We start from the raw sequence: 25,125 nt of genomic DNA, 5'->3' as shown, positions 1-25,125 counted from the left end.
CCAGCTCTGAAATTTAGTTCAACTGTACGCAAATGTATGCAAATACAGCATTTCATTGTGGGCCTTGGCTGTGGGGCAAATAGGCCTTCCCTCAGAAAACAGCTGTTATTGTAGCAGAACCCACCAGGCTGTGGTTGCCACACTCTGAGCTGCTGTGGACTTCTGCACTGCCATCTCCAGACCACCAAGCCTGCAATGAGAAGGCCTGAGCAGCCAGCTAACCTTCAAAATCAATTCACTCACTGGAAAGAGTGAATATTCTTAAAAGCGATCACTTGTCTTCTAGAGATGCAAGTCCTTGTTGGTAAGGAAAAGATGACTATCAACACCCAATGTCAGGAGCTGGGGCCAGGATAGGGAAGGGAAGAGGCCAGGAGAATAGCATGTACTACAAAGCCACAGTGAAACAGGGGAGATGAAGAGAACTTGTATTGGAATCTGGGGGATAAATGATGACACCATTGTTTGTTGTTATGAGAAACGTATATTCCCACGGACATGCTGGGTTTTCTCTCCAGAACTTCATGGCAAATATTCCACTGTCCTGAGACGTGAGTAACAGACTCAATTGCAGTTACTTAAAGGACACAATATCAGATGTGCATTTCTATTTTTTCTTTTTATTTATTCATCTCTTATGCAATAAATCCAGACTAAAGTTTCTTCTCCCAGTGCCCTCCTTCCCCAGATCCACTGCTCCTCCATTTCCCTTTAGAAAAGAGCAGACCTCCCAGGAATATCAACCGAACATGGCCTAACAAGATGCAGTAAGACCGTGCATTATCGCTGTTGAACTATCACTGAAGACACTTTGAGTCAAAAGAGTGCTTCTCCCTTAATTAAAGTACAAATCAATCCCTCAATCGATGTGTACTGATTACCCCCTCCAGAGAAGATGATGCCTGTGCAGGGGTGAGCGCAGCACAGGAACTGGTCCCCACAAGTGCCACAAATCTACTGTTTTCTCCACACTTCTCAGCACTAGGAATGTCTGCGGCGATTGGCATTAATAAGCCTAAGATTTCCAACCTCTAGTTAAGAATCACATTTTAAAAATAGAAAATTCTAGAAATCATTATTTAATTTTTTTCAGTGTCCAAAACTTTAGAGTTTTCTTTTTCTTTCTTTTTTTTAACAAAATATAATTTTAATAATGTTGCCTTCACAGTGAATTTAATGTACCAATATTTCCATTCAAATGACATTTCTACTTGAAGTTCTGATATGGTCATATATGAAGCCAAATTCCAACTTTTTTTAAATCAACTTTTAAGCAATCATTTGAACCCTTTCTCTAAACCTGGAATTGGGGTTTCTGTGTTCCTGACAGTGGGATCAGATGCATGATCTTCAGATAAGAAACACGTATGCCACCAGGATGTCTTCAGGTCAAGATGCTTGGAGGGCAGGAGCCGGGTTACTTCACTCTTCTCGAAGGTTCTGACCCTCTCGAGCCCCAACGGACGTCATGTTCTTCGTTTATATTCAATTCGGCATTTCCCTTCTGGCTGGGGGACACCCACCAAATGGAGACAACTCTAGAAGCAGAAATATAGAAGAGACACAGAAGCTAAGAGACCAAGGCCAACAGCTTTAGTCCTAAGTCTTCCCTGGTTGTGATCTCTAAAGTACAGAGTGGAGGCTGGAAGGGTGGGAAATGTCTGCATCGCTGAGTTTCGAAACCTCGAGCATCAGCTTTACCATTGGAAGAGCAGAGTAGAGAAAGCCAGCTTATTTTAATAATCTCTCAGCTTCACACAGCTCACCTGGGCCCACAGGCCTGTGTTCTGCCCACCCTTCTATCAGGCTGAAGGGCATGCTAAAAATAAACAAGGCTCTTTCTACATCCCTGACTCAAAAGCTATGACACCTCGCGTAGGAAACAGAAGGCCGAATGTGCCACTTTATGTTCAGACAACGTGGCAGTGATATGGCATGAGTCAGCTAAAGCATGGCTGACACCAGATATCGAGGGGACTGAGTCGGCTAACGATGGCTGACAGCAGATGCCCGGGGAACCCAAAGGGAAAACAGGGATGTGATGATACATGACTGTTGCTGATAGAATGCCACTTTCGTGTGATTCTACAGAAGCACGACCTTGAGGTTGGAGGTGAGTGCCTTTGCGTTCCTCTCCTGTGGTGGTTTCAATGAGAAAAGTCCTCCACAGTCTCAGTATTGGAACACTTGACCTCCCCCCACCCCTGTTAGTAGTTGCTTCTCACACACAGGAAGCGTGTCCCTGGGGGTGGACACTGAGATCGCAAAGCCTGGCCTACCTCCAGCTTGCTCCTTCTGCTTCGTGCTTGTGGCTCAAGACATAACTCTCAGCTTCCTTTTCCTGCCGCCGTGCCTCCGGCTTGTTGCCACGTCTCCAAGCCATCGTGGACCCTTATCCATCCAGAACCATACGCCCAGATGCCCGCTCCCTTGATTGAGTTGCCTTGGTCATGGTATTTCATCACAGCAGCAGAAAAGCAACTAGTCCACCTTCCTGCCTGCACTCTACGTGGGAGTCTGCTGGTGTGCCTGTGCCCGCCCACCTGTGTGTGGCCTATGCAGGCCAACCTGTGTGCCGGTAATTATTCTTATCTGTAGGCCAACCTGTGTGCCAGTAATTATTCTTATCTGTAGATGACTCCTTACATTCTCTTCAACCTTCCAGCCTTCTGTAGCCCCCCCCCCCCTTTCCTGGCTCTGGAGCTTGGACCTCAGTCACTGAGTGAAAATCAGCACCTGTGACAGGTGCTTGGGAACTACCTGGAGCTGGTGGACAGACCACAGCCACACCGTTGGGATGACCACCACTTGTGCATCTTTTTTCCTTAGGAAAGAGGAATGTCTGAGTTTGTGGGATAAAGGGACGGGTGACAGTGTACTACTAAAAACACAGAAAGGATTCTAAGGTTTAGAGATATAAAAGGTTCTGTCAGCCTTGAGCTTTGGGGTCAATGAAGAGTGAGAAAAGAGGGGATGCAGTTTAGGTAATCAGCCTTTTTTATTTTCAAGTGTGAACACAATAGAACACAGAATGGATTCCTTAACTCCGCTGATAGAATGGATTGCATAGTTCCCATGAGCCCACTGAAGTTGAACCCATAGTTATACATGAAAATGTATGCACTTCTCCATGGAGAGATGCACAAAATTTTGTTTTCTAAGGTGCTGGGAGGCCCTGCTGGTCGGAGGTTATAGTCTACCATGGCCTGGCAGCCCTCTTCAATCTCGGCAACATGGACGACTCCCTCCCTGCAAGCCCTGTTCTCTACCTGACCGTATTTGGAGACTGTCTCTAGGCCCAGATCCCTGACTTCTCTCTAGTGTGACCCTGGACACAGTTCCCTGCAGAAGCTGTCCCCCTGCTGCCCACATGATAATTAGACATTGTGCTGGGAGCCTTAGGATAGGACCGCGCTTCCACAGATGACAGTAACTGAGACTTGTACTGGAACTTTATGATAGGAATGTGGTGTTTAATGGAAGTTAGGTGATTCTCCAGCTGTTGTTCACAATCTTATATATTCCCTACACTCTGGAATACCGCTGAGCTGATTCATCTCCTAAAGGGCTATCTCCACCGTACTCACAGGTTGGACAAGGCCCTGCTTGCCACGTCTGCTCCCTTTGCCCCCTTGGCCCAGGGGCCAATGGGCTGAGGAGGAGGAGGGGACCTGCACTAATCTGCACTGGTTTGGGGGAGCCTATTCCCTATGGAGGGATGCCTTGTAGGTGGGAGAGTCTAGGCTCTGCCTCAACTTGGTGTGCCAAACTTTGTTGACTCCCCAAGGGAGGCCTTACCCCCTCTGAGGAAGCTGAGGGGGGTGGGAGAAGGAGAAAAAGGGGAACTGGGGTTGGTATATAAAATGAGAAAAAAAATTAAATAAATAAATAAAAGGATCTGCACCCTAAAAATGTTAGAATGCAACAAAATCACCAGGACCAGTGAAATATGTGCCTGACATTGAAGTTGTTTTGTGGATGGATGCCAGGCTGCCAACGTTGGGCCACTGGTGTGGCATGTAGCTTAAATAAAGCTTTGCTGTGTTTCCTTGTTATTTGGTTCATAATGAGAAAGAAACAAAATTATATTTATTTAAAAGGAAATATGTGGCCTTTGGGTCACGAGAGTGGGAGAGTGGCCATGCACCTCTCCTGAGCAGCACAATAGAGCTGACCCTGCTGACAGAGACACAGGTAGTCTTGCCCCACCTATCTGTGTGAGCGATCTGGCCCCACCCCTCATCTGCCACATGGTGGAGTGGGCGATGGAGAGATGCCCTCCCCCAGCCCCACCCTTTGTCACCTATGGCAGGAGGGAGAGCTGGCCTTGCCTCTCACCAGCTGCAGCCACTCAGGGGAACTGACCCTGAACCTTGCCTGGACAGCACAGTACAGCTGACCCTATTGGTGGTGGTGGGGGTGTTACAAGTGAACTGGCCCTGACGGCAGGAGAGCTGATCCTACCCCCCTCGTCTGCCATTTGGTGGCATGGGTGAGGGAAAGATGCCCTTACCCCAACCCTGGACCCTTGCCACTTGTGGCAGGCAGGAGAGCTGGCCCTGCCTCTCACCAATGGCAGCACTCAGGAGAAAGAGCCCTGCACCTTGCCTGGGCAGTGTGGGTTCAGGTGGGCTGGCCCCGAGGGCTGCCGTTGGTGAAAAGAGTGTAAGAGCCAGAGGTGGTAGGTGACTATAAGAAGACTCTGCTTTCTAGACAGCGTGGGGCTGTTGCGTATATGAACTGACAGTGGTTGTGACAGTATGCACAAGATCTGTGCACACTCAAGCCAGACAAAACCCTAGCATGGGGGCGAGGGATGGGTACAAAGTCCCACCCCTAGCTGAGAAGCTACTGGTAATTGATAGTTGTTGCTAAAAGACAGCTCTCTTGAAGGGTGTGACCCCTGGGCAGGTCTAGCATGCTCCAGCGAATGACCATACCCAAAAGCATATAGGCATCACTAACTGAACTCCACAGGTTTAAAAAAAGAAATAAAGACACAAAGTTGGGTCCATAAAGAATGGGGTGTGGATCTGGGAGATGAGGGAGAGAGATGAATATGATCAAAATACAATATATGAGATTCTCAAGGAATTGATAACATTAAAAAAAAACTAGAAGAGAAATGGAAAAGAAACCAATGGAAAGTGCTTAAGTGTGTGTATCTGTGACATATTTTCTGAGCCACTTACGCACTTAGATAATTTCCACTCAAAGAACACAAGGAGCCAGGCGGTGGTGGCATATGCCTTTAATCCCCAGCACGTGGGAGGCAGAGGCAGGCAGATGTCTGTGAGTTCAAGGCCAGCCTGGGCTACAGAGTGAGTTCTAGGAAAGGCGCCAAAGCTACACAGAGAAACCCTGTCTCGAAAAAGGAAAAAAAAAAAAAAAGAAGAACACAAGGAGTTTCATTTACTCCTTCCTACATTAAATACAAATGGTCTTAGTGAATAGCTCTGATGTAATCTCAGGGCCTCAGGCTGTTTAAACAGCACCCTTCATCCAGTCCAAGCAGGTCTTCACACATTTGGGATGAAACTGGACTTTTCCTCACTCCTTACAGCAGTGCTCTCTAAAGCGTGGTACCCAGGCTACCCGCAATAACAGGCACATCTGTAACTTGTCAGAAATGCAGACATGGAGCCCTTTCCCAGAACCATTGGATTAGGAGCTCTAGGTAGGAGAGTGAACAATCCACGCTCTGCAAACCTTCCAGGGTCCAGGAACTCTGAGGCTCCTGTCCCTTCAGGAGCCACTGTGTCTACATAGAGCTAAGTGACAGACAGCCTCAGTGGCGAGGGAGAAGAAGTCTCAGCCTCTTCCTTTGTGCTCACTATCTTTACAGGGAGATAGTGAAGATTCCCTGCATCCAGGAGATAGTAAAGATTCCCTGAATCCAGGAGATAGTGAAGATTCCCTGCATCCAGGAGATAGTAAAGATTCCCTGCATCCGGTCACCCTCTGACTGGACCAAGGGCTATGACAACACTCAAGACAAATGAAAAGACGATACTCTTCATCTACAGACCTCTGTAAATGGAGCCAAGGTCAAATGTAAGGGATTCACTCAACACGTGGCTAGTATTGAAACCCACATTTAAAGTTTATATCAAATCTGAAGTCACGATATTGTTTGAAATTCTAAAAGCACTTACCTGCTTTGGTAATGGGTCCAGAAGAGTGCAGTCATATTTATAAAGCACTAAGATAATGCATATTTGGATCTCTAACAGAGCAAACCACCTGAAGAAAAAAACATAAGGCAATTACTTGTCTCTAAAAGACGCATGAATACCTCAGTCTTTCTTAATACCACATATTCCACTGGGTGGCTGGGATGGCTCAGTTGCTTTAGAAGATGGATAAATGCTTAGTCAGTAGGTGAACACAAATGAAAATCTATGTCTTTTCAGATGTATTTTATCTTAATTTGTCTATGTAGGTATGTCTGTGTCTGTATCTGTATGTCTGTCTGTGTGCCCTCAGAGGCCAGAAGATAAACAGGCGCATGCACACATGCATAAACAAAAGTAAATCAAAATGTTACATTGTATCTTAGCTAAAGGAAAAGGTATGAAAATATGATTTTACCCAAATTTAAATATCTGGACATTCTAGTAGAACTTTCTCAAGTACCCACTGGAGGTAAATTTTTGGCAATGGCAAAATAGAAGTTTTAGGCATTTACTGCAATGTTGAGTTTTCTTCCATGGCTAACACTAGAATCTGGCCATCTGTGGCACTCAGTATTTTTTTTTTCAGAGTTCATCAGAAGCCAGCTGAGCTATGTTCATGCTAACAATGTTTTCCCAACACTTCCAATGTCAAAAGAGTGAAAATAATGAGGTGTGTTATTTATAACAGATTCAGTTTTTACACTTACAGGAACAAGAGTGCACATCTAGAAAGAAAACCCATTAAAACACAAACATGTTGAAAATTCCTTAGATACTCAGCACTTGTGGATTTTCCCCAACTGTAAATACCCGTCAGGACAGAGCTGCAGGGGCTTTGGGAAAAATGAGGTCCCAGCGAGGCTGCCAAGGCTGAATGGGGTGAGAGGGAAGCGGTAACAACTAGGGCAAAGGGGATATGGTGAATGTGGGCCCAAAGACGCTGCAGAGATCTGGGGCCTAGAGAGCAGTAACCTGGATGTGCCTGAAGGCAAACCTGAGCTAGATCTTCAGGAAGGACAGGCTTTAAATACGCAGGCATGGTGACTGAAAGCCTTTCAGAGCACCAAGAGCAGGGAGCATGGGGGACTGGATACAGGAGGATAACCCCTGGGGGAGGGTTGCCAGGGGCTTCCAAAGATACAGCTGGGGTCACATTAACAGAGAACCAGGAGTCCCGACAGGTAAGGGTCTGATTTCCAGCACTGGTGTCAGGCTCCTAATCAGAGAGCGGCATTCACAGGCCAATTTCAGGAAAAACTCATCAGTGCATACAAAAGATGGGTGAAAGGGAATGAGTGGGAAGCCAGGGTAGCTGACATAAACTATCACCGAGAAGCTGGTTCCACAGGAGAGAACGCAGGTGGGGTGCCAGAGTGGGGGTGGGGTGGGCAAAAGACAACCTGGACCACCAGGTGTCTCGGAGGATAGCAATGTATGTCAAAGAAACGGAATGCTTACGGAGAGCTAGGATTGGGTGGAATTACTGATTTCCATTTCGGATGTTTTGATTTTCAATGAACTTTTATCGTTGCTGTTGTTTTTGTTGCTGTCGGTTTCAAACCCAAGAAGTCCTAGAACCCCATACGTAACCCCAGGCTGTCCCCGAACCTCTTCTGTCTCCTGCATACTTGGATTACAGGTGTGTGTCACCACATCTGGCTTCTCCCTGACTTTTGAAGAGGAAAAACCTCTCTTTTTCCCCTCCTAGAAGTCATTGTAGGCGATGCCAGGGAGGGCTGGAAAATCATCCCCGCTGCCAGGAGCAGGAGCTCTGCCGTGTATTCCTGGTTGCTACCAGCTGCAGCTCATGAAAATAGAATGCTCTTGCCCTGGAATTTGGAGATGGCAGCAGGCAGGCATAGTTTCAGAGGTATCATGCATTGAAGCATAGCTCTTCAAGTTCAAGGGGAGGCGCTTCCCCACAAGCTCATCCTCTTAAGAAATCTTGGAGGAGGGTAAAAATCAAGTACGTGGTAGGAGGCAAAATAACCCAGACTCAGTGGTTCTCCACCGTCAGCATCTGTCAGAATATCCTGGGAGAACGGGGAAGGCAGAGCTCACTGCACCTTACCCTTGGGTTTCTGACTCCAGAGGAAGGGGACAAGACAGAAGCTCTGTGTTTCGTGCAGGTTTCTAGGTAGTTTTTCCACTGGTATTGTGAAGCCCACAACTTGGACATGGACTATCTAGAGGAATTTAGTGAAGAGAAGGGAGGAACGCACCCTGGCAGGTGTAGACTTACCATTGCTCTTAATTTTAGTGCCCAGCGTCCAAATGACAAAGAATGCATGAAAGGATTTGGCTGAGGCACCAGACTTTTAACTGGGGTTAACAGTAGGCACAGACAGGAAGATGGAAGGTAAATACTTTGTGCTGAGTGAGGAAAATCAAATGGAAGAGGATATGACGGTAAGAATGGTGTGCGAGTGAGGAGGGGGTGAGAAATCATGCACAGGGTAAGAGGACTTGTTCTTTCGGAGGACTGGAGTTTGGTCTGCACTGAATGTGCCTTTACTCACTGAGCCATCTTGCTGGCCCTAATATCTCTCTCTCTCTCTCTCTCTCTTCTTCTTCTTCTTCTTTTTTTCTTTTCCTTGAGACAAGTTCTTATTATATAGAGCAGTCTGACCTCCAAATCACAGAGGTCTGTCTGCCTTTGCCTCCCAAATGCCAGAGTTAAAGCCATGTACCACCATGTCCAGCCCACCCCAAGGAATGCTGCTGAATGCAGTTCTGGCATTTTATTGAGATTTATTTTTAAGAATGTGGTTTTTTTTCAAAAATAATTATTTAATTTTTATTTTTTTTAATGTATGGATGTTTCTCTTTTGCCTGAATGCATGTTTGCATCACACGTGTGCAGTAGCAGCTAAGGCCAGAAGGCAGCATGGGATCTTCTGGAACTAGAGTTGTTAGCTACCACCCGAGTGCTGGGCACTGAATCTGGGTCCTCTTCAAGAGGAACAAGTCCTAACCACTGAGCCACCACTCCAGGCTTTTTACATCAATTATTCATAAGAAATGTTGCTCTATCTAATTAGTGTTTGCTTTGTGGTATTTCTGTGTGGAGTTGACTGTGGTAGTGCTGACCTCATCAGATAAGTTAGGAAATTCTCTCTCCATGTTTTGAACAAGTTTGAGAAGAGTTGAGATTACTTAATGATGCACCTGAAGGCTTTGGGTAAAGGAAAACAAACAAAAAGAGAAGATAGGAAGAGATATTCAAAGTCAGGGATGACAAAATTAATAAAAAAGAAAAGAAAAAATACAAATAATCAATTAAGCGAAGAGTTGAGACTTTAAAAAGATTAATAAAACTTTGGCCAAATTGAAAAAAACAAAATTAATAAAATGTGAAATGAAAAGTGAGTCATTACAACAGACATTGAGGAAATTCAGAAAATCATAAGGACAAACTTTGTTCACAAAATAACATCAAGTACCTACAATATACCAAATTAAAAGTATAAAAGTAATACACCAAAACATTGCTGGGTATTGAGAGATGGTGCATATTACTGTGCATATATTTTTCTTCTTTCTACTTATCTATAATCATGACTGTTCTAATAGCTTACAAAATTAATTTTAAATGGAAAAATGAGTTCATGACTTTTTGTGAAAGGGGAAAAGATGTATTTATAATACTGCTCTCCAATTTTGAAAGACAAAAAGTTAATGTTACTAAACTGGAAAAGCTACAAGAAACCAATTTCTAAATGTAGTTGACCTACCAAAGTTAGTCAAGATGAAATAAATAACTTAAACAGACACATAACCACCAATGAGACAGCAGTAGTTAAAACTCTCCCAACCAACAAGAGTCAAGGGCCAGGACGGCTTCAGCATAGAATCCTACGCAGAGTGCAGCTGGCACACATGAACTCACAGTGGCTGGGCCTGAATGCCAAGATCTGTACAAGATCAAGCCAGTCCAAACCCAGCAAGGGTACTAGAGGGACTTATGAAGGTCTCCCCACCCCACCCCACCTCTGTGTGAGGAATTATTGGTAATGGAAGCTGCTGGAAAAGGGACAGTAGAGTCAGTTTTCTTCTGGGTTGCAATCCTTGAATAGATACCCACGTTCCAGTAGATCCAATACCCAGGCACATACAGGCAGTACTACATAGACTCAGCTGGTATTTTTTAAATGAATGAAAGGAAGGAAGGAAGGAAAAAAGGAAGGGAGGAAAGAAAGAAGGAAGGATTGAAGGAAGGAAGGAGGGAAGGAAAGGGGGAGAGAGAAGGGGATAGATGGAAGGAGGGGGGAGGGATGATACAAAGTTGGAGGGGAGAAGTGGTGGGGGTAGAAGAGAAATTGAAGGGAATGAGGAGTGGGTTTGATCCAAACATATTATATGCAAGTATGACTGTTTAATATATTTTTAAAACGAACAACCACAACAGAAAAGGACAGATGCTATCAGTTCTGTGTCTACATGCCTCTTTATTCACATCTGAGAGGAAGTGACCACTCTTGAAGTCTCAGTAGGAATCCTGATAGCTAACTTTCTTGCTGCAAACATCTGCCATAACCTAGACTAACTACTATGGGGTGGAAAAGATGGATCTGGGTTTGAATGAACTGATTCATTGAGGGGGCAGTGACCCATATCAGTATAGTGGGTAGAATCAGAGCCACAGAACACCATGGCTCTCCATGTGAAAATTAAGACTACCAGAAAGTGAGAAGGAACAAAGTCATGACAAGATAGTGGTCAACAGCTGATACTGGGGCCTAGTGCACTTCAGTTCCAGCCCCATTTTCTGAGGAACGAAACCTTCTCTCTTGGGTTTTATTTAGAGACAGGGTCTCACATGGCTCAGGCTGGCCTGGAACTCCTGATCTTCCTCCCTCCATCTCCCAAGGGCAGGGATTACAGACATGCACCAGCACGCCTGTCTCTGAAAGCCTTTTTCTGAACAGCACATATCTCTCTTTCTGGGAGATAATGGAGATAACTAAAGAGCATTCAGTAGCTCACTCAGCTGGGTATCATGAGACATCCACAGGGAAGGGGTTTGGAGAAGAGAGCATACCCCACTGGAAGTGACTCCTTTCTCTCTGTAGACACATGTAGACAAATACCCTCTCCCTGAATCTTGTGCACTACAAAGGGCTTGGGGTTCTATTTCACATATGAAAAGAAAAAAAAAAGACTCCTTTTATGAAAATTTTGCCCAGAAAAGAACATGTTCTGTTTTGGAAGCATGCTCATCTGTTCAGTTCTCAACAGACTTAAATCTCAGCCTCATAATTAGTATCAGAATTACGTGGCCAGGAGAATAATGAATGCCATTCTTTAGTGGCTTCTGTGTTCTTCTGAGTGAGCCAAGGATCCTTAGCAAGGCACCAAGAAAAGGGGTTCTAGCAGCCTGGCTGAGAGCCTTGGACCTAATGACACTTACCCATCATCTGCCCTCATCCCTAATCCCTTTTTATAGACCCTAACAGACATGTCCACACTTGGTAAAAATATTAGAATGCATTTCCAAATGTTAGAGAAATATTAAACCAATGAATACTTTCATTTACTTATATTTAACTAATGGAATTTAAGAGACACACTTATTCACAGAACACATTCCTCAGAATAACATGTTATTTCATTCACTGACCAGTAAGTCCATTGGGATTAGAGTGTGCTCACTCTTCAAAAGTACTGTGCTGTTTCTATGCATGAATGTGTAAAAGCTGTTCATGCTCCTTCTCAAATGCAAGATTATGCAAAAATAATTTACTAATATCTAACCATAAGAATTATAATATCTGCATGATAAATACATAGGAATGAATGTACTCACAGCTCACAAATCCCAAATAGCAGTAGCCTTAATACTAACAAATATGTACATTGCATTCCTATGATTCCTAGGGGAGCTTTTTTTTTTCTTTGCAGATTAACAGGACCATACCCCAAGAAGACATACTTTCTTGAATGTTTTTACATTGATTATTCCCATGTTATGGAAGTTATTCTACATGTAAGTCCTCTTGCTTACCATGTGCCAACTTCCTTTAAGAAGGGCTAGGGGTTGTATTAAGTGTTTGTGTGTGCATACAAGCATATAGGAAGGCACAAGCATGTGAAGGTCGGACGACACCTGTGGTAGCCAGTCCTGCCCTTCCACCTTCTGTGGGTCCTTGTGACTGGGCTCAGATCATCAGGCTGGCACAGCAAGTGCCTTTACCTGATGAGCCACGTTTCTAGACCAGGGCTAGCTTTGTATCCTGCCACATCTAATCCCCCCAACCACGGTAAGCTATTTGGGAACATTTCCTATCTTTGAACCTGCAGTTTTTAACAAAGTGATCTGAGTTAGAACACAGGTTAGAAGCCCTTTTGTGGAGGAAGGAGCTTCCTCTGATTGGTTTCCAAAGGTGATGTTCAGAACCCTACAGTGAGCATAGCATACATTCAACAAGTAGTCACTGTGTCAGTGAGTAATCATGTTAATGTTGATTGCTCAGGAGCTGTTAAATCAGTTGACTAACTACTACTCATCTACATTAGCTGAGTCCATACTTTTAAGGCATTTTTCAATAGTTGTGAGGTTTCCATTGGTAATGCAGGACACATCAATGACTTTGTAGCCTAGCATTGCCCTGGGATACATAAACACCATTGACCCTGCACAACACACACACACACACACACACACACACACACACACACACACAGAACCAGTTTCTATTCTTCAAGGATAAAAAGGATAATTTCATATTTCAAATACTGAAGCCTCACTCTTATCACACCATCTTACCAAAGAATTTATTTATTTCTTGCTATAGATCACTGTTAATCTTGCTAAAGATCAGGGTCTTTAAACATATTTATTTGTATGTGTGTTTTCCTGAGTTTATATGTGTCACACGTGTGCAGGTGGCCTTGGAGACCCAGACCCCAGGAAACTAGGGCTACAGGCAGCTATGAACCACCTGAGGTGGGTGCTTAGAACTGAACCTATGTCCTCTGCAAGAGCAGTAAGCACTCTGAACTGCTAAGCCAACTCTCCAGTCCCAGAGTTGTTGTTTTGCCTTGGAATTTAACCCATAGCATTTGGTACAGCTGAGCAGATATCCTCTTTTAAGTGTGGGAACAAAGTAAAGTCAGCTTCCTTTGATGGACATCCCAGGGGGCAGACAAAGCATGTCCCCTTCTTGTAAGATCACCAGCTCTCAGAGAGTCCCATGCAAGGCAAATTCTCCACTTATAATCCCATCTTTCTCTTCCACTTGAATCTTATAGCTCAGTATGAGCCTGTCTACTATGACAGGGCTCTTCATTTGGCATTCTACTATTTCTAAAAAAGTTTGATTGCTCACACTGCTTCCTCCTGCTGGAAGCCTGAACTTCATTAGCAATAGAATTAATTGAGGTTTTTAATTAGTGAGGTTTTTTAAAATAGATCAGACATAGTCAACATTTGTGTTCAACCCACAGAATATGGTTATATTCTTCCCTTCCTATGATGCTATAGGGAAATGCTGCAGGATATTTGATCACATGGTGTGAAGATGTGTCTCAGTCCTTTCTTATTTGCCTACAGTACCTTCTGATTGGTTTAATAAAGAGCTGAACTGCCAATAGCTAACCAGGAGAGGATAGGCGGGACTTCCTGGCAGAGAGAAAAACTCTGGGAAGAATCCAAGAGGCAGAGATTCGCCAATGAGAACAGAGGAAGTTGGACAGATAGTACTCAGGAAGGGTAACAAGCCACGTGACAGAACATAGATTAATATAAATGGGTTGATTTAAGTTTTAAGAGCTAGTTGGGAACAAGCCTAAGCTAAGGCCAAACTTTCATACTTAATAAAAAGTCTCTGTGTCATTATTTGGAAGCTGGCAGTCCGGAGAAAGACCTGACTACATTGGCATCCAATGTGGAGGCCCATATATCCAAGCATGGGGCCCGTGAGCAGCTGGCATGCTACTCCATGGGAGAATAGGTAGAAATGCCTGTTGCACCCAGCTCAGCCCAGCAACTTCCCAGAGCTGGGGTGGGTAGACACGGCTCCCCAGCGAGTGCCTGCAGGCTCTTGTGGACCTGAGTGGGGCAGAGCCAGCCACCAGTGCCATGTGCTAAACAGAGCCACAGAAGGAGCCTGCATACACATAAGGGCTTTGCAACACTTTCCCAGAGCCATGTGTGCATACTCCTCAGTTTCTCCAGCAAGATTGTAACTGTTCATATGTAACCATCCTTCCTGTAGGGTCAGTCACAGCAGGTAGCCTGGCCCTTTAAGGCTTGGCTCACAGGATCAGAAAGCTGAAAAAAAAAAAAAAAAAAAAAAAAAGCTAGGTCCAGACCAAGAAAACCTCTGAACAGGTACAGTATGCTTGAAAATGTGCTTAGGTGCAGAAGAAAGAAAAGAAAATGAAGAAAATGGGTATAGACAGTCATAAAAAATAAATAGTTTAAAAATAATAAAATCTTTAGAGAGTAAAGTAACATAAAAAGAATAAGCCACGTGAGAATGGGAAACATGACACAGGGAGTTTGGACCCTATATAATGCTTAACTAATTCTTAATTTTTAAAATGCTAATAAGCTGCTAAGAGACATTGGATTGTGAGAAAAAACACTACTAAATTAAACCAGCCTGTATATTTTAAGAATGCCTTAACTTCAGAATGGAAGTTACAAAATGTGTTGTGTTGGGGAAGTGGTTATGCCTTTGTTCCCAAAGGAAACAAAAAGCTATGGATTCCATCAAAATTAATAAAGATCAGATTTGACCAGGGGGACCTCCTGAAAATCTTGGCTGCAGACATATAGGAACAAACCAAAGAAAACAACTCCAAGAAAGGTGATGTAAGCTGATCCCTGGACATGGGAACAACTCAGAACCTGGATGAGACATGATACATTTTGTTGGCTACTGAGTCCTCATGACTTATTATTACATGCCATCCTTTCATATGGCATGGAGATTTATATTACAGTTTGGTTATATAGTTCAAATGGTCTTATAAAGTTGACAGATGCCTTTTACCTGCTCAAACATAAAGCAGAGAATCATCTTTAGCTGACTTGTACACACTGCATATTCCATACTTGTGTTAATGCAGGTATGCATGTTACCTGCAAAGTTTGTGTGTTTTCAGAAAAAAAAAAGGACCAGACACCAATGAAGACAAGTAGCTCAGGTTATCCAGCTTCTCAGAATGCCTCTGTTGAAGTTTCTTCAAAAATTTGCTTCCATAACAACTTCAAAGCTGTTAGCAGAGATGGTCCAGCCTCACAGACTACTCTAGCCAGGACTTCAGATAAGCACTTTCCCATCACACAGAGACTGAACAACAAATGATACAGCTACCTCTTCCAGGACTTGACCATTACCCAATTTTCTCAGGGTCCCCTAAAGACACTGTCAACCCCCAGACAACAGAAGTAATTTTAAGAACACAACACCCAAATTTCCAAGAGGTAGGGTGGGTGGTTTTTGGTCATTTGGTGGGTTATGGATGTTTGTCATTGTTTAGGGGGGTTAGTTGCAATTCGTTATTGGTCATGGTCAGGGATGAAACTAAGCAAAGGAGGTTAGATTCAGGGATCCCTTTATGAAAAGAAAAAGGGGGGATATAGGAAAGATAGGATAAAAGGGTAGATTATTGAATCTATTTTTAAACTAAAAAGCAACTACTAGTCTCAAATATTTACATTGGTGTTCATTTTTGTATATTGATACAAGTTTAAGGTTATTTTTGTTATAACATACTATATATATGTTTCTACTCTTGTTTAAGGTATTGTACCTATGCAGCTCATTTAAAAATGTAAAAGTTCTAGTCCTTGAAAGCTATTATTACAAACTGCTTGGGATAATTAAGAAATGCGGGTTAGTAGTCATTTGTGACAATCAAACTTGTAGTCATATTAGGTATGTTTTCAAGGTTAAACAGAGATATGTTTTAGATAGATAGGTGGTCTTCAAAAACTTCAGAGATCTATAGAACATGGCATTTAAGATGTTTTAATAACATAAAACTTTTCATGACAGTGATATATGTCTGCTTCTGGCAGCACCAATCTACTTCAGAGAAGATGATGGGCATCGAAGAAACTCCATATGGAGTTTGCTTTAAATGTGTCAAAGCTAGCCACTGGGCAAGAAACTGTCCTTGCCTCAACTGCTGACAGTATGCTGTCCAAATTGGACAAGCAAGACACAAAGGAAGCCAATTGCCAAATTTTGCCAAGACAAGGTAGGCCAGTCCTTCAAAATTCCTGCTTCACAGAAAAGTCTGTCAGATATTCTAGGCCTATAGGTCAAAGATGGATGCCCCTACACTGCAGAGGAACCTTGGGTGACTGTCCAGACAGCCAGCTGTCTCTGTCATTTCTATAGCTTTGGAAGTTGCTTGTTCTGCACTTCCTGTTCACTCAGGTAATATTTTATCCTTCTCAGGTCTCTGTTGGTGTTGTAGATTAGATAGTTACCATTTTCATTGTTACCAAATTCAAAAAAGAAACTCATAAAAGAGATGTGAACTTTATAAAGCTTGAGAGACATAAAAACTTAAGTTGTTTAAGAAAATAGTTTAAGTTCTAAAAAGTTATTTTTAGGAGGGCAATACTAGTTATAATAAAAAGTGGTTTAGGTATAGAACTTTGTACTCACCAAGATATGATAGATAATAGAGTACTTTCTTTGAATTTGCCAAATACAAATGGACTAGACATTGTGAATTACTATGTTAGAGTTAAAAACCTTTCCTTTTTATTTAGACAAAAAAGGGGGAAATGTTGTGGGATAATCTTTTTGTACACTGTAAAGATGTGTCTCTGTTTTAACTCACCTGCCTAAGGCACCTTCTGATTAGTTTAATAAAGAACTGAATGGTCAACAGCTAAGTAGGAGAGGATAGGTAGGACTTCCAGGGAGAGAGAAGAACTCGGGCAAAGAATCTGAGAGGCAGAGATTCACCAGCAATATGTAGAGGAAGTCAGATGTACAAGATGGAGAAAAGGTAATAAGCCACACGGCAGAATGTAGATTAATATAAATGGGTTAATTTAAGTTTTAAGAGATAGTTGGGGACAAGCCTAAGCTAAGGCCAAGCTTTCATACTTAATAATAAGTCTCTGTGTCATTATTTGGGAGCTTGTGGTCCAAAAAAGTCTGACTACAGGGAAGTATCTAGAAAGGGGCTCCTCTGCAACCCCTTAGAACTTCCACTATTTCTAAGAGGTGCTACAGCTCTGCCATTGTGTCTGTTAGTTGCTGGTGGCTGTACCAAGTACTTACTTAGCTATATCAGCAAAACTTTCCATGCTCACCCAAGAGAGGGGCTCTCATGGAACACCAATGGCATGAACTCTGAGCAAACAACAGCTGTGTGGCCATAAGAGTATGTGTTTATGATGGACTTTGATGGTCAGCTACATTGCAGGGAACTTTGACTCGCTGAGTATTTTGTGCATGAGAAAATAAGTTGGCCCCTGATATACCGATTAGTAATGGGTGTCATTTGCTGGTGTTTATACTCAGGATTCATAGGATTAAATTCCCAGTGGAAAAGCTTTCTTGGTGTACATTGCCCAAATGAAGTCATTTGCTTGCCTGAACAATTTTTATCTCTCTTTAAAAACAAAATGTTTCATGAATTGCCTGTTTAAAATAAGTGACAGGAAAAAGAGATATTTTGAAACAGAAACTTAGCAGAAACCTAGACTTGATGTGGTTTTTAAAAACATGTAAGACATAGGCAACATTTGTAGTCAACCTGTAGAGTCTAACTATATGACAGACTCTTGCTACATTTCATAGTCAGAATTTCCAAAGGAATACTTACTATCCTGCCCCCAAACCCCTCCTGCTCCTAATTTAGCTATCCACACCATCTGTGACAGCCACTTATATTCAAAGCATCCTAATTTTGGTTTCCAGAAGCAACATGGGGAGGTAAGAGTTTATTTCATCTTACAGGTTACACTCCATCATGGACCCAAGTCAAGGCAGGAATCTGGAGGCAGGAGCTGAAGCAGAGGCCATGGAGGAACATGGCATACAGGCTTGCTCCCCAAAGCTTGCTCAGTTACCTTTCTTCTAAAGCCCAGACCCACTTGCCTAGGGATAGCACTGCCCACAGTGGATTGGGCCTTCCTACATGAATCAACAATCACAAGAATGCCTGCAGACACCCCCAGGCCAATCTGATGAAGGCAATTCCTCTTTGAGGACTTCCCAGATGTGTCAAGTCGATTACCAAGATTAGCCAGCACACCAACCCCACATTCATAGCCAATCTTTCTCCTCAACCAATCCTGATCTAATCTGGCCCAAACATCTGTAAAAACATAAGCTCCAAGCTCCTCTGTGCTGATATCCCTTTTGTTCATTCTATTTTCTTAACCTAAAAGTTCTTTGTTCCCTTAAAAGGCCACTTTTCCTGTGAAATCACCAAGATCCCCCTAACCAGTTATACCTCTATCTTGAATCTTCAGTATGGTATGTGGCATCGTTATTCTCCATTCCTTGAAGCTATTTATGAATCCCATGTCCTCCTTGTCAACACCAGGTGTTCACCTCATGACAGGTGAGAATATGGCTCTTTCATATTCACATCCCCAGAGGTACATAGGACACTGCCTTGCATATAGGAAGAATTCAATATATTCTGAAAATATAATTTTTGTGGTCAAGATATTCTGAAAATACAATTTTTGCCCCAAATAAGATACCACTGATTGAGTTATAGTTTCATGGTCTTCTTTATAGTACCCATTACCTTCATACTCAAATAGATGTCTCTCAGACTTAGAAGCTTGCAGGGAGGGTGGCAATAGTTCCTCTTGGGAATAATACTCATTAGGCAATTGTCTACCACTGGCCCATGCTACATGCTTCACTATAAATACTGTAGTCCTTGGCTTCAGTAGCAGACTCAAAGCCAAAGAAGATGAGTATAAGAGACTCTTAAGTTGCTATGGAGAATTTATGAAAAAAGTAACACCTGCTGTCTTCAGAAGAATTACAGCTATGATGATGTCTTACTAGTGACAAAAATGATGGACTTCTCATTGGTTTAAGAACTGCTTTTCTGGGATTGGAGAAATGGCTGCTCTGGTAACGTGCACAAGTTCAAGCACGCACATCACCACGTCATAATCGCTGGTAACATCAGATCTATGTGTTCTGATGCCCTCTTCTGGCCTCTGTGGGTATGTATACACATGTGTACATACTCACCCAGAGATACACACATACACACACACACACACACACACACACACAGGGAGAGAGAGAGAGAGAGAGAGAGAGAGAGAGAGAGAGAGAGAGAGAGAGAGAGAGAGAGAGAATTTAAAAAGTAAAATAAATCTTTTTCTCTTTAACGAACTGGTTTTCTAAAGTGACAATAGAGAGTCAGAATGAAAGAGGTGAGTTTTGTTGCTGCTGCTGTACTGTTTAAACTCTCCTCATGAAATATCTGGCATGCATTTAGCTCTTGTAAATGAGGTGGATATGTGAGCATGTGTCCAGTTCTAATCATGGAACCTCTAAAACTGGCTTTAAAATGTGTACATTCACTATCAAATAAAACAGGAACTAGACAAGCTCCTCAAAATGCTGCCATATTGCGACACAGTGCTATTTATCTCACAGACCCAGGATCTTTCCACATCTCTGCTCTTTCATCCACAGGCTCCAACCTGTCATAAAGATCGCCACTCGAAACACTGGCTGATTTGTCATTGTTATTGTTGTTGATGAGGATGATGATATTTGATTGGGGTGTGAGGGGTTAAAGTGAACATCTTTCTCTAATTATGTAGATAAAAGTCTCCATTTGTTCTGATTGGGCCATTTTATGCCGACTGCCTAGTGAAGAACAAACACCTGTCTTCAGGGAAACACCATGTGCCAATCTGCTTAGATTCAGTTCCCTGAATCCATCCTAAAGAGGACATTAGATGCTTCATGGTTGGCTAAGACTAAATTACAATCATTTAGGAAGAGATGCAAACTATTAAAAGCATATTGATACTCTAAAACACACAGAAAAGAGGACTAGAGTTGGTGCTTTATAGGATAATAATTGTAAATATGACCTGAAATTACTATTCAAATGATGATGAATGACTTTTTAAATTAAGAAACTAAAATCCGTTAAATATACTTTTTGAAAGGATTTGTAATGATTTCCTGAGTGAGATTATTACAAATAAATGCCAACATTACCCCAAGTGGGTCTTCTTCAGTGAAGAAATGGGACTTATTTAATGTAGACTGTGACTCTCATGAGGCACAGACCATGCCCATCTTCCCCAGTGCCTATCCCTGGCAAAGGGAAATGTTCAATTTTTTTTTCTGGTTGGAAAAATAATATACACAATCCATTAAATGATGGACACTTGTGCTAGAACAAGGGCCAAGTGCACGGAACGCAGATGTATTGAACAGTAAAGGGTGCCCAAGGGAAGGTTCTGCAAGACAAAAGTGACTACATGAAGGACCGTGTCAACTGCTGCCTACCTCTAAGCCAGCAATGTACCAGAACCATAACGAACATCCGACAACGCTGTATTTAAGCAAATGTACACCTTTGTTCTTTAAAATGTGGCACTCGGCTTGGGAGATAACCGCAAGGCTGTCACAAGGACCCAGGTTTGACATTACACACACACACACACACACACACACACACACACACACACACACACACAAAGTAAAACTCAGGCATAAAGGCATGCACCTTTAATCCTAGTACTAAAGAGGCGGGCACAGGCAGATTCCTGGGATTCCCTGGAGTGCCAGCATAGTCTGCTTGGCCAGTTGGAGACCATGAAAGACCCCAACACAAAGAAAATGTGGGGAGTACCTGAGGAACAACACCTAAGGTTGTACTCTGATCTCCACTGGCACACATGTACATATGCATCTGCACACAGGCATCACATGCCCCTCCCATGACATCACACACACACACACACACACACACACACACACACACACACACACACAGGAAAGTAGTGCTTTAAACTGCTCGTCCATGGACTGTGGAAGCCCCGATATCCTCTGGCACCAGCTAGTGCAGTGTCGTCTCCTGAGGTCTCCTGTCAGAAGCTACCACAGACATTCCCACAAAGACACCCCACCCCACCACTGACCAAACAAACAAAATGTGCCCTCCTAGATTTCCCTGCGGCTCCATAATGAAGGGACTGGGTGGTGTGTTTCCCCGTGCGCCACTGACTTTTTGTACACTCTCTACATCGATGCTGCCCAGCTGCCGCACTGACCTTCCAGGACACTGGAACTTCCCGCCTCCAAAAGCCATGAAGCCGTCCAAGAAAGCATTCTTATCTAAATTTGCCTCTTTCCAGCGTTCCTGTGGGAAGAAAACACTTTTTTTTCCTAAGTCAGTCTTATATAAATAAGCTTAACTCTGCTTCTCTGGGCTAAAAATGATGCTGTACAGCTAATCCTTGCATACAAAGTTGCAGAGTTGTGGGTCATTTTTTCCCCCAACCTGTTATTAATATCAGACACAATTGTGGTTTTGGAACATGAACTTATAAACAAAAAAGGCTTAACAAGAATCCTATTAAGTGGCGAATGTAAATGACAACGTAAATCACCTACAGAATTGACCTAAGAAGAGGAAGGCTATTTATAACGTGGCCTCAGGCTTTATCATAAAATTGCTCATAATAATAAATTCAACAGCAAGACGCGAACAGAACTGCCTGCTGGAGGAAGCCTGTGGAATAAGTACATCTGGGTGCCAGTTCTCTCAGACTTTCCGAAAGGCAAGGCATGAACTAGCTGAACTCTTAGAATGGCTCGGTCCTGTGAGTCCCCAAGCACATGAAGTAACAGATCACTATTTTAATTTGCTGTGTTTTTATTTTGTGGGCTCCTTGGAAACCAGTAACAGAAGCAGTTGCCCAAGGAATACAAAATAAGGCTTCCTTCCAGCAGAACCAGGGCTACTGGCTTTCATGTTCCTTCCCAGCATTGTATAAAAGTTCCTCTTTGAGGATGCTCACTCCAACTCCTCTCTCCGATCGGCAAATGTTGTAACATCTACATTGCAAATGCTGTTGGTCCATCATAGCCAACGTTGGGCACAGTTACCAGAAAATATGGCTGCTTACTGATACAGGCTCAGCTAATTTATTCATTCATATTCTTGGCAAGAAACACAGACATTATAAAGAATAATACATATTGAAAGAGAGCACTTACAGGTTTGAATGAGTCGGGTTCGGGAAAATATTTTGGATTTCTGTGTAGCCAGAATGGAGACAACATCAACAGATCACCAGAAGGAACTGTATGACTCTAAGATAGAAAAATCAGCTTCAAATCACTTATTCTGAAATAAGTTTTAAGGAGGGTTTGGGTCATTAAAAACCAAGCTACAACCATATCGTGAAAAAGAGACATTTTATAATAAATGAGAAAAACCTAATGTTCCTGGTTAGGTAATTTTCTCTCTCTCTCTCTCTCTCTCTCTCTCTCTCTCTCTCTCTCTCTCTCTCTCTCTCTCTCTGTGTGTGTGTGTGTGTGTGTGTGTGTGTGTGTGTGTGTGTGTGTGTTCATGTGCATGTGTTTGTGCCATGGCGTATGTGTAGCAGACAGAGGACAACTTGTGGGAGTTGGATTCTGGAGACTAAATTTAGATGTCAGCTTTAGAGGCAACTGAGCCATCTCCCCAGCCCTGTTTCAGGTGCAGGGTCTCTCGCTGAACCTGGAGCTAATCATTCTGGCTGCACTTCTTGGCCAAATAAGCCCCTGAGACCTGCCTGTCTCTTTCCCCCAGCACTGTAATAATGAGTGCTCACTGCCACACCTGGCTTTGCATGTGGATGTTGGGGATCCGAACTCAGGTCTCTATGCTTGCAAGGCAAGTCCTCTTACAAACCAGGCAATCTCCCTTTTTCCTTGGATAGATCATTTCTGTGGTCCAATTAAGAGATGACTAATTTCTAATTCTGCTTATGAGTCACCTGTACATACATGTTTGACTACATAGAGGGATATATTAGTTAAATGTCAGCATTTTATTTTCTTAAAGATTTACTTTATTTTGATTATGTGTCTGTGTACTTAATGCAATATTGGGGTGTCCAGAAGAGGGCACTAGATCCCCTGGAGCAGGAGTTATAGGCAGTTGTGAGCTGCCATGTGGGTGCTGGGAACCCACACTTGGGTGTTCTACAAAAGCGGTACATGCTCTTAACCACTGGGCCATCTACCCAAATTGGATTATTCTTTTAAATTATGTGTATGTGTGTGTATATGCATGTGAGTGTTAGTGACTACAGAGGCCAGAGAGGGTGTCCTCTTGACCTGGCATTATAGGCAATTGTGAGCCACCCAGCATGGGTGTTGGGAACCAAACTAAGCAAGCAACATGTGTGTGTATGTGTGTGTGTGTGTGTGTGTGTGTGTGTGTGTGCACAGCACGATATATATTCAAAAAGAAGATTGACTACTTTAACTCAGTATTATTAATAATTAGTATAATTAATTAAGCAGTCATTGTTTTCTCTTGTGCTTATTTTTTTAATAAAAATACTTTAAAATTTAAAAAAATTCAACAAAACAAATCCAATAATATGTATAAAGAATCAGTAAAAAGTGGTTGAGGAGGCACCCTTTGTCAATCTCTGTGAACCTCTGTCCTCCAGAGGCATATGCATACAACATATAACATACACACACACACACACACACACAGCACATACTACACACACTATGATCAAGTGATTTATCAAAGAAGCAAAAGGCTGATTCAGTATTTGATTACTAGTAAATGTGACCCATCTCAGTAAGACAAACAAGGAAAAGGATATGGTTCTATCAGCTGATACAGTGATTTATGATTCACAAAATTATCAGAAAAGTAGAAATAAAACGTCTTGAACTTGACACAGAGCATCTATAAAAATTCTATGCCCAGCATGGCACTTAATGGTGGAAATGAAAGCTGTCCCCTCAAGGCCAGGACAAAGCACCGTTGGACACTACTAGAGTCAACAGAGTGCTGGAAACTATAGCCAGCGTGATAACAGAAAAAAACAAAACAAAAAGACAGAAATAAAATTAAGGCCTACAGCAAAGACATCACCAAAGTCTACAAACATTCCCTGCTGTTGGCTGGGAATGCGGCTTGGTGGTAGAGTGCCTGCCAAGCCTGCACAGGGGCCTGGGTTCCAGCCCTGTTACCACAGAAAGAAACGAAGAACCACTGTATTTCTACAAACAAGTTGTATAAACCTGAAAACCAAAACTTTAAACAACAATTATGGAAGACCATAAATAAACCAGATAGAGTGGATCACACCTACAACACTAACACTTTGGAGGCTGAGGCAGGGGAATCGCCACAAGTTCCAGGCCAGTCTGAGGCATCCACATGTGTTCTCATAATAAGACCCCGCTTCAAAACCCTGCCCCAAACAGCCATTTATAAAAGTTCTAAAATGAATGAAATATTAGGAATAAATATTTTTTAAAAATCTGTTTGCCTGAAAGAGTCATCGGGACACCCACTGACACAAAGACATCTATATCAAGTCTGGGATTTATTTTTTTAACCGTACTTAGAGAAAGTATAATCCAATCAGGATTATACCAACACACAGAGAAACACACACATTTCTCTGCTTCACTGCAACAAGCAGACCATTTCCTCTCAGAGTACACTCACAGTTTAAAGTAATCAATAGAGCAATTAAAAGCAAAGCTATCTAAATCCCAATAAAACAAAGCGCCATACTTTATGTAAGATCAATGAAACTAGCTTTGTCTTCAGGGGGTGCAAATGTTCTAACTGTTACAAATTGGGATTTTTATCTCTTTTGTGTTCTACCAAAACCCCCTGGTATCAATCCAAAATCTCTCAAGCTATGTATAAAAAAAGGTAAACAAGAGAATGGAGGGAATCGGTGTGATCTCCCTGGGAGGATGGAGGGAATCGGTGTGATCTC

At 42.7% G+C, this 25,125-nt stretch overlaps 1 protein-coding gene across 1 annotated transcript in view; it reads right to left on the bottom strand.

Moving 5' to 3' along the window:
• Positions 1 to 862: 862 nt before the first annotated feature.
• The window catches only part of LOC131926762 (24-hydroxycholesterol 7-alpha-hydroxylase), an 89,033-nt gene continuing 64,770 nt past the window's right edge, over positions 863 to 25,125 (bottom strand). Inside the window, exons 9-12 of the mRNA XM_059282354.1 lie at positions 22,376 to 22,471; positions 21,427 to 21,515; positions 6,156 to 6,243; positions 863 to 1,538 (exon numbers count right to left, since the gene is read on the bottom strand). Of these exons, the coding sequence (XP_059138337.1) occupies positions 1,467 to 1,538; positions 6,156 to 6,243; positions 21,427 to 21,515; positions 22,376 to 22,471 (345 nt within the window). The 3' untranslated portion in view covers positions 863 to 1,466. The remainder of the gene's footprint in view (positions 1,539 to 6,155; positions 6,244 to 21,426; positions 21,516 to 22,375; positions 22,472 to 25,125) is intronic.

Source organism: Peromyscus eremicus, chromosome 16_21 (genome assembly GCF_949786415.1).
Source record: "Peromyscus eremicus chromosome 16_21, PerEre_H2_v1, whole genome shotgun sequence".
Lineage (NCBI taxonomy): Eukaryota > Metazoa > Chordata > Mammalia > Rodentia > Cricetidae > Peromyscus > Peromyscus eremicus.
The sequence above is the reverse complement of the archived record's forward strand: the minus strand, read 5'-3'. Positions and strand labels throughout refer to the sequence as shown.